This window comes from Puntigrus tetrazona, chromosome 5, assembly GCF_018831695.1.
Source record: "Puntigrus tetrazona isolate hp1 chromosome 5, ASM1883169v1, whole genome shotgun sequence".
In the NCBI taxonomy this organism is placed as follows: domain Eukaryota; kingdom Metazoa; phylum Chordata; class Actinopteri; order Cypriniformes; family Cyprinidae; genus Puntigrus; species Puntigrus tetrazona.
This window is the reverse complement of record NC_056703.1, coordinates 31,084,747-31,095,354: the sequence shown is the minus strand read 5'-3', so window position 1 is coordinate 31,095,354 and position 10,608 is coordinate 31,084,747. Positions and strand designations below refer to the sequence as shown.

The following is a 10,608-nucleotide window of genomic DNA, read 5'->3' as shown; positions in this document are numbered from 1 at the left end:
GTCTGTCTGTGTGTGTGTGTGTGTGTGTGTGTGTGTGTGTGTGTGTGTGTGTGTGTGTGTGTGTGTGTGTGTGTGTGTGTGTGTGTGTGTGTGTCTGTCTGTGTGTGTGTCTGTGTGTGTGTGTGTGTGTGTGTGTGTCTGTCTGTGTGTGTGTGTCTCTGTGTGTGTGTGTGTGTGTGTGTGTGTGTGTGTGTGTGTGTGTGTGTGTGTGTGTCTGTGTGTGTGTGTGTGTGTGTGTGTGTGTGTGTGTGTGTGTGTGTGTGTGTGTGTGTGTGTGTGTGTGTGTGTGTGTGTGTGTGTGTGTGTGTGTGTGTGTGTGTGTGTGTGTGTGTGTGTGTGTCTATGTGTGTGTATTTTTCTGTATATGTGTCTGTATTTTTTTCAAAACAGTAACACGCTAATCAGAAGGGTTTATTACAATGACATTTACGATTTATTCCATTCTTTTTATCTGTAATTATCCATTTTTTAAGGTTAGTGTGACATCTGGTGTTCACAACGAACGTCGTGAGGAAGAAAGCAGCACGATGTCATCTTCTACTAAAAAATGGGTCTGAAACTACACGAGGGTTTCATGTTTTTTTACAGGCTAAAAAAGTTTTTTGTTTAATTGCAGTTTGTGTTTATCTTAGCAGAAAATTAATATCGCACATTTTTCATATACATAAAATATCATTCAGTGTAACAATCTTAAATTTAATTTACATTTAAGACACATTCATTGATGAAATACTTTCACTTTTATTTGCCACTACCCTATGTTTTGCCCATTTGTCAGTAAGATTTTATTTACACAATTAAAACGCGATAAAATTTAATATGGGGTTGATTTTGTTTTGTATATTGACGTTTTTTGACGTTTTTTGACGTATATTGACGAGATTACCAGAAGTGCGTTAATGGCTGACCTCTGTTATGAATTCAGCTCCCGAACCAAACTGACAAAATAAAGATAACCGAAAAAACCAAACAGAAACCTTCGAACCCAAAGAGAGCAAATAAATCTGTTCAGTGGGTTTTGAGCGCTCTGTTCAGTTCTAGTTAACTCGAGCCGGTCGCGCTGGTTTCTCCAGAGAGGTGCGGTCATTTAAGATTAAATACACAACGGCCAACGATAGCGTGTGCATACTGTATATACAGTGCAGTGTTTATAAAAAGAAATGCAGAAGAGGGAGGTTTTTTAATGTTTCATTAATGTGGAATTATTGTTATTATTATCAAATCTCAATATTTTATGCAAGCTTATTTTTGCTGCTGAATAAAAAAATAAAAACATAATCGACTTCTTATCTCACAATTATATTTTTTTTCTCTCGAAAGTTTATATCTCACAATTCAGACTAATAAAAAAGTTGCAATTATGTATGACATTAAATAACAATAACACTTTTTTTATTATTATCCTTATTCCTATTACTATTATTATTATTATTGCTATTTCTTGAATATACTTTGGCCGTTTTAACATTTTTTGAGAGAAACAGAGAGAGAGACGCTTTGCTGTAACGCATTACAAATAATTCAAGTTAATTTTATAGAGGTTTTTTTGATGCAATCACTGCAAAACAATGTGAGATGCATAATCAGATCATTTTTTCCAAGTAACTAGCAAAGTAATGCATTCATTTTAAATTTGCAAGAAAATATCCAAGTTACTTTTTCAAGTAATGCAAGTTACTTTTCTCTACTGTTTATTGTCTGATACCTCTTCTGTCCCCATGTTGAGAAAAATCTTAAGTGCAGAGGCCTTTTCTTCAACCCTGAGTCGTGTCAGTTTCACTTTTGGGGTGAAAGGTTGCCAAATCAGTTGCCAAAAGTACCAATTTTTTATTAAAAATACCAAGCAAGCCCAGTTTTGGTTGACAAAAAGTAACGTAAAAAATAAAATGTTTGATCGATTAGCTTTAAGGACCATAATGCTAGTTTGCAAGTTTACAAATTCAATCGAACAGGAGCAACATAATACTTTCTTTTTAATCACAGATGTGATGCAGCCTGTTGTGGTTGATTTGCAAACTCGAAATACTGGAGATGTTGTTTTTCTCCTGGCCCTTCCTCTAAGCCGAGCGTAAAGAAAACATTTTGACATGATTAAGACAAAATTATGATAAATGCAAAAGAAATAAAGACCGTTTATGTGAAATATGCAGATCAGTTCACTCATTTCTCAATGAGATTCATAAAGCGACCGGATCTTTTCTTTCCAATGGCCGCTCGAATCTCCTCCGTCAGTTTATTTTTGTTGTTTGAGATGTTTTTTCCAGCGACCTTCATGAGAGCAGCGATCTCCTCGGCGCTGTAGCTTTTATGAACGGTGCTGTAATCTCCCCGCCACTTCATCACCTCATCTGAAGAAACAGTTGCACGTTTATGTTAGACTTTATTTGGGTGATATTTCAGATTCGTTCAGGAAAGGTTTTCGATCTCGACTCGCCTCTGCAGTTGACCTTGTTAAACAGTGGGATGTGAATCACGGTGGGAGCGTTTTTGCCTTTAAACACGTAGAAGTCCTTGGGTTTGTCCTTGTCTTCATTAGCGGTGTTGACTTCGGGGAAAGGGATGTTTTTTTCTTTGCACATTTTAGCAGCTTCCCTCACTGTCTGCAGCGAAGAAACAAAACATTGTTACCAGCAAGCTTTTGAGCAGGATGATCGCTTTATTGGTATTATTTATATATGTCATTCAATATATATATATATATATGCCATTCAATAGCTAGACCAGAAATCTTTCTAGGAGAATGTTTTCGGGACGAATCAGCTTCGAATGAATGTGTCTGCTGTTATCGGTACGAATGTAAGCAACATCTTTTGCTGTTGTTTTGACTAATTGGAAACCAGAGAATATTGTTAGTTAGATTGTAAATTAGAATGCTATGCTAAAACATGCTAAATATATTTAAATTAGTAGAGAAACATGACTTTGCGTAGCCTCAAAACACTTTGGAGGTCAATGGTGACCCAGGGCAGCCAGGTTAAACTTAAAAAATATCTTCCTTTGCGTTCGGCAGAAGAAAGAAACTCATAGAGATTTGGAGCTACTTGATGGTGAGTAAATGACAGAATTTGCATTTTCATCAAAGCATGCCAGTGCCTTCGTTTTGCCGTGAGACGCACACCGCCAATGCTTTTTTCTACGGCATGTTCATAAATGTCTTCTTACTTAAATGTCCTAATTAATCTATGGCCTAATCCTTGCTTGGATGAAGCCCTATCTATGACTTTCTAGGCTTTTCTAGGATCATTATTAAGGGAAAAGTAGTGTTTTTTGGAGCGATTTCGTCCTTCGCATCGCTCGTAAGCCTGACTGCACGTCTACGTCTTCGCTTTTCCGAGATTTCGTCAGCGTTCGTTCACCTCCGTAAACACGACCGTTATAGGCCTGGTTCTCTAGACCTGCCCGAGAGCTGCTTCTCCAGCTTTTCTTCATCCACTCTGAACTCTTTTGTTAATCTGTTTCTGACCTGGTTTATCCCCACTTCTCCAAGCATCCCCTTCGAGATTAGTCTGTTATTCTTCACGTTAGCACATTTCGTGAACTGGTTCGAAACGTTCAGGCCTACCATGAAAGGATCTCCTTGGCTGAAGTCCAGGGAAATGATGAGGTCGACGTCTCTTTCCTTTCTCAGCACGGAGAAGTACGGAGAGTTCAGCTTCAGTCCGGCGTCTTCGTAGTCTCTCGTCTCGTCTTTGCTAAGAGCGGGGGGCACGTCTCCGCCTGATCAATCACACTGTGACATCAGTCCTTTTATTAGCCTCGTAGAACCGCACGCTTTCGGCGGGTCTGCTCTCACCTGTCATGTTGTGGAGGAAGTTATATTTCCGGCCCCAGATCCAATCATTCAAGCATCTAAAAATGCTAATCCCGGCCTCTGTAAAACAGTTATACTTAGACCTGTATAGCTCCTTAAGAAGCATTTTGACTTGACAGTTGCATCACTTTTTGTTATTGTTTTAAATCATGATAAATACATAAACGTGGTTATCGTGTGTGTAATCCAGATGGATATGCAAATAAGTCTCTCAATTGGAGGCTTTTTAGACATTAGTGACGATTAAACTTACTAAATAGCCAGAAGTTGATCCGACCGCTCAAATTGTTGCACACTTCCGTAGTGAAACTCTTTATGTCCTGCTTTTCATCTCCTGTGCTCTCTTCAAAGGTTTCCACTTTTTTAAGTGAACAAAAGTCCTGATCTCTGCCTCCGGAGAGATCTGTAAGAAATGGCACGATCAACACTACCCTATCTATCTTTTTTCGCAGTTGCTTGCACGTTTTATACGCGTATTTAGCAGATGCTTTCATTCGGAGCGCTTTACAAATGCCGTTTAAACGATGCCGTTGTCGACGAGTACGGATTTTGCATTCGTCCGAAAGTAAAAGGCGCTCTTCGGGAGTCGCCGCGACGTTTACCGTTCAAATTTGCATTGATGGATCTGTCGAAACCCGAAGTGTCTTTGCCGTTCAAAGCGGCGAGGTTCATGTCCGCGAGATCCACGAGCACCTGGTAATATTTCTCTTCAGAAGGGGGGGCCGGATGTTTACCAACAAACTCAAAAGTCGTCTCTTCGTGTTCCCTCTCAGGCCGCTCTGTACGATACATAGTGAATAAAGATGAACACATGTTTATTAATTACGTCGAGGCCCATAGACATAGACACTTTTTCCCAGCAAGTGTGTAAACCCAGAGGTTTTTAGAGGAGCTATATTTCAATTCAAAGTGAAAAGATGGTTTATGCATGACCTGATGTGTGTGCGGTTTCCTGGTTTAGAAAGCGTGTGTGAAAATGTAATTAATTATATGATGTTTAATATATATGTTGACATTAATTAGGAGTCATTTACAAGCTTTTTTCTAAACTATTTATTTGCATGCAACTTCAACATCTGTGCCATTAACGGCAACCATTAATAGACGCATAAAAATAAAAGCATACTTGTTAATTAAATCAGTTTGTTTGTATCTCTACCCAAAAAAAAAATTGCATTTTCATAATTTATTCCAGATTTTCCATTTCCTTGAATCATTGGTTTGGATTCAAGGGCCGAAGATTATTTTAGTTTTGAAGGCCACATATAAAATAGCTACCAAAATAATAATCGCTTGACCAAAAGTAATGACTAAGAGTTGACAAAAATGCTGTGATTTTGATTTTGCCTAAAACTACGAAAAAAATCAAATGACTATTAAGCATTTTGTCTCAGGATGAAGTCTAAGACTAAATCGGTAATGCCTGAGAAGAACTAGATGAAAAATATTTTAGTTCCCAATTTAAAATCATTAAATCAAAGCGGTAAGAAATGCTTTACCTTTCCTCATGGCCTCGAGTATTTTTTCTTTTTTATGAAAGAATTCTGAAATCCATTTTAAGATTTCTTCTTTGTTCTGCTGTCCGTCTGCAAAAGCGCTGCCGCAAAGACCTGAGGAAAAACACAACAGTGAGGATCGAATCGCTCGTTTCTAATTTGTGCAAAACCTAGGCCTGCATTTTTAGAAACAAACAAATAAGAATGAAAGTCCACGCCTCATTTATTTCGCATAAAATTGACACAAATGGCTGCATTTTCCAGTTAATTTGAAGCACTTTTATTTGTACCAGAACAAGAATAAAAGAAGCATTGAAAAGAACACCCTATTAAGAAATCACAGAAACCTATATAAGCTGATGAAGTGTCACAGATATTAATCGCCTGCATGGAGAGGTTGTTTTTGGTCACCTTGCAGGTACAGCATGTCGAATTGCCCCTGGTGGTTTTTCTTGGAGCCGTTCTCAAACTGGCTGCTGAAGTCGCAGGTGTCCACGAACGCCCGGTGAGGGAGTAACCCGCTTCGTAGGGATTGATCTCGAACCAGAGGTCTGCGGACAGACAAACACGTCCGTCTAAGCATCAACACTTCAGCTCTCTCTCTCTCTCTCTCTCTCTCTCTACCTTTGTCATTGCTCTGTTTGCATTGCTTGTCGATCACCGTGTAGATGGGAAACGGATCTCTGCTGTTCTTGCTCCACTGCTCTGCCAGCGTGTGTTCGTCGATCTACGGAATAACACAGCATGTCACTTTTCTTTCTTTTTCAGTTTAATATCCTGTAGGCCCACGGTACACGTCACATGCGTCTACTATAGGGCCCTTGTTGCATTGCATCGTAACTAATAGCATTGTGAATAACGTTTTTAATGTTACGTGCTGTGCATTTCCAACGCTTGTCACAAATATGCAATCACCAGTCCTGACCGGTATAGCTTATTTGACGGACGATTGGCCGATGTTATGATCCGGTTAAAAAAAAATACATAAATAGTAGTGAAATTCAGGAGCACTTCATCGGCATCATTTGACCACAAAATATAAATAACTTGTTCTCAGTAAAAATTATGAAATAATCTTCTCTGTGCTTTAAACTCAAACGATATGTTGATTGAGCTGCATGCTTTCTCTGAGGAACCATTTTAATCTTAATATATATATATATATATATATATATATATATATATATATATATATATATATATATATATATATATATATATATATATGTATATATAATATATATGTATTTTTTTAACTATTTATTTTATTTTTTGCAAACTTAGCTATCCTCAAATACTGTCTGTAGTTTGTTTTCCTTCTTTTTTAACATATTATTAATTCATCATTAAAGCAATATTTTTGCGGCTCTTTATCTAGGATTTCAATCTCACATTCATAATTAATTTAACCAACTTTCATTCAATATAGCATTTTAGTGCATGCCTTTTTAAACAGTAAGACGATTGCTTTGTGGTCACTCTCGACTGTAAATCATACCACCCAGCGATTTTTCTAAAATCCGTCCTACGGTCATGAATATTTACCGACCTCTTTCACATACGATGTTACAACTATCGCCGCCCAGAAGTCGGTCAAGTTGAAGAAGACTTTCTCAGAATAATATTTCTTCAATTTGGCGAACTGCTCCTCCCAGCTGACTCCTGGACCGCTGAGTCTCTTGACGATGTTGTCTTTCACGGTCTCTAGTTTGGTGGACCAGTTTTGTTCTTTGTATAATGAAGCCATGCACCTTCAGAGAAGAACATACTGCTCTTAGCTTTGATATTCAGTGTGTGTGTGTGTGTGTGTGTGTGTGTGTGTGTGTGTGTGTCTGTGTCTGTGTCTGTCTGTGTGTGTGTGTGTGTGTGTGTGTGTGTGTGTGTGTGTGTGTGTCTGTGTCTGTGTGTGTGTGTGTGTGTGTGTGTGTGTGTGTGTGTGTGTGTGTGTGTGTGTGTGTGTGTGTGTGTTTCTCAGGGCTGGTACCAGGTGGATCCAGAGACTCCGCTCAGATAAAGGATGCAGTCCAGAAGACCCGCTTTATCAAGCTGATCCAGGCATCCCAGTAAACCCACCATGGCTCTCTGTCCTCCTCCAGAACCCAGTAACGCTATGTTCGGCACCTCTCTCTGAAAAACACACACAATTTAAAACATCTGCTTCCGTATGCCATCAGAAATATCATGAATACAACATCCACGTGCGTGAAATCCTCAAATACAGCCAGCATAGCGCTCGCCATCTCTTAGAAATGTCTTCCAACATCTTTTAGCGGATGTGGCACACTTTAGCATCAATAATAGACTCGTTTTACATCTATTACTCAATGCTTGCATAAGCACCCCTACGTTAGTCGACAGCGACTTTGATGCAATCCTGTTTTGTCATTACAAGCGTTATCGCGTGGTTCTGTATTACACGCTGCGCCTTTCGCCTTTTTCCACTGCATTTAACCCATTCCTGCTTGAACAGAATCTATATCTATACATGTGATACAGTACAAACGGCTGTTCCCGGCCCGCAGTTAAATCCCGGGACTAACATAATTATGACAAAACTCAGGCGTGCCCCGTCCTGCTCCTGAAAAGACACTTTACAAATGTTTATTGCAGAAAGCGTGACTTCTTTATGCGTTGATACCACGACAATGGCTTATTTTCACGTGGAAGAGAGTGAAACTGATGCCTGACGGCCGGTGTTCGTCGCCCAGCACTTCATCTGTCGTCGATTTCTATGCGAGCATGAAACATAACATGATGCGGTACCTGGCTGCACTGAATCTGAAGCTTCCTCAGGTTCTGCAGGATAACGTTCCTCCTGCTGGCTACGAACTCCTGCTCTCTCCCGTTCAGTAAGCGGTTGGTTCTCACCTCGCTGCCGAGAAAGACACAGAAACAGATCAGAGCTGATCCGAACACCACTGCTTGGATATATCTGGATGGCCAATGCACACAGATCTGAAGCTGCACAGATATTCACAGAATATGGCAGGTTGTTGTCATTTATTTATTGCAATGCTTCCGTGATTTCAGGAATCTGAGCGGGATCGCGTACCTTCTCTTGGATTTAGGTGCACTCATCTGCAAAACAAGACAGGGATCATTTCAGATGAATCGTTTTGAAAGGCATAGCAGTAAGAGTAACCTCTGTTTTAGGGATAAGCCATAAAAAGTAAATGTGTTAATATTTCGTGTGCGTCAGGGTGAATACAAACCTACTGCCTCGCAGGGAAATTAAAATAATAACACGCAAGTATGTGCGCAATGAGCATCCCAGAATAAAACACTTTTGAAGTATTTAATATTTAAAAGCAATTGTTATTCATTTCTAAATGAAATATTAGATGGCCCAAACACAGCTAAATAGACAATCTTGCCTCTTTAATAATTTTTAGAGTCAGATTGCAAATGTTTTATTATTAATTGGGTCAAAACATCAGTAATGTATTTCACACAATTGCTTACAGCATCTTTCAGTAACGTTAAGATGAATCCCACAAACCGTATACTTTTATACGCTTTTGTTGAGTGTGTGTGTCACTATTAAATATATTCCATTTAAATATAGCTTAAAAACATATACTTACTGTTTCTGTAAGTGTCCAACGCCACCCCGAAAACAACACAGCAGTCTTTATCTGACTTCTGGCCAAAGGATGCTCTTATAAAGAGCTCAGAAACTACTTCGCAAGCCTAGACATCATCCCGAGGGTGAGGCTGTGAAAGATAAATGACTCATTTACCGAGATCAGGAAATTCTCACATTATCTTATGTATTAATTCTGTAGCCTCACCTAGGTTGTGTAACGGGAAACAGGATGTTCTGTCGCGTTTTTTAAGGGAGATCAGGGCAAAGCCTCCAGCAGAACACGAGGAAGTAAAATTATTATTTTTTTCCTCTTGATTGCATACATTCTTGTTTGTGGTGCGCCAGGGTTCGGTTTTTTTAACTTAAAAGATTTATTTATTTTCAAGTAATGCCTTACCAGATAAAATGCAAACCTTTACAGCAATGATAAGATTTGATAAAAGCAACACACACTGCAAAAAAAAAAAAAAAATAAAAAAATTATAAACAAATAAATAAAATAAAAATAATAATATTAAGTTTAATAATATTTAATATTAATATTAAGTTTTAATAATATTAAAGTTTAATTAGTTTAGTTAGGAGGTTATTAAAATAAAAAGTGTTATTCTTAGTGTTATTCCTAGTGATTCTGAAGAATGCGGGTAACAAGAAGTCGCTGGTGACTGCCGTAGTGCTTTCTCTTACTATGTCAGTGTTCCACATTCTTCAAAATATCTTCTTTTGCGTTCAGCAAAAGAAACAAATGAATACAGGTTTGCGACGGCATGTGAGTGAGTAAATAATGACAGATTTGTTTGTTTTTTTGATCGAACTACTGCTTTAATGAGAAAAGGTCTATATTCTAAGTTTTTAAAAAAAGTACAAAATCGTGCAAGTGATGGCAGATGAATTCATACACATTAGCCACCTTGTAAAACATGCATGAATTGTTTGTGAGACGGTGATGGACAGGCAGGGTCGGGGAGTGACGGACTAAAGGAGATGTTACAGTTACAGTCAAAAAAAGTATTCAGATTACAGCTACATTTTGTAAACAGCGCCAATATTTAATTTGTTTTGGTTTTTATTTTACATAATGTGCTGCATTATGAAGCAGAAGTTTCTGTTGGCATGGTGACATCTTCCCCAAGGTGTGTCCTCCTTGCCCTTATTTGGTCTTTCCTGTTCCTGATTATTAGTTAGTTGCTCCACCTGTATCTAGTCTTTAGTTTATTCCCCACACCTGTCCGCCCCTCGCTATCTGCCCTATCCTGTTTGTCTGTTAGTGCTTCTGTTACTCTGTGTGTCTTAAAAATGATTGATTGATTGGAGTTATTCTCGTCTACCTTCCTCGCCTTTGTACGTGCACTGCAAAGGATTATGGGAAATGAGGCCCACGATGGCCGTCGTCCTCCAACGAAGCTCGCGAGCACTTCAGCTGGAGGTTGTGACAATTATACAAACATTTTTTTATTTTTATTAATTAACTGGACAAAACAGAAGTAATACGTTATTTTTTTAAGCAATTTATGGTTTCAATCCATAAGTAGTAGTCCTATCTTGGTAAACGGTCACAAACCTGCTCAAAATTGAAATAAAATAGTCTAACTGGGGCTATTCAGGAATCAGAAACACTTTTAATGACATATTCACCTTCGAGTTTGTTACTTTAAATCTACATAATGCATATAAACTCAAATCTTAAGGGGTATTTAGGATAGTGGGACCTCTGG

General features: G+C 38.5%; 1 protein-coding gene across 1 annotated transcript; it reads right to left on the bottom strand.

The window, feature by feature from the left end:
• Window positions 1–1,501: 1,501 nt before the first annotated feature.
• LOC122344690 (cytosolic phospholipase A2 gamma-like) lies at window positions 1,502–9,042 on the bottom strand. The gene is given in 15 exon segments (XM_043238240.1): window positions 1,502–2,348; window positions 2,435–2,600; window positions 3,563–3,717; window positions 3,794–3,871; window positions 4,065–4,214; window positions 4,414–4,590; window positions 5,311–5,421; window positions 5,719–5,808; window positions 5,811–5,858; window positions 5,932–6,034; window positions 6,857–7,058; window positions 7,292–7,434; window positions 8,071–8,179; window positions 8,360–8,385; window positions 8,892–9,042. Coding segments are annotated over 14 exon segments (1,746 nt in total). The 5' UTR covers window positions 8,892–9,042; the 3' UTR covers window positions 1,502–2,160.
• Between the last annotated feature and the right edge of the window lie 1,566 nt (window positions 9,043–10,608).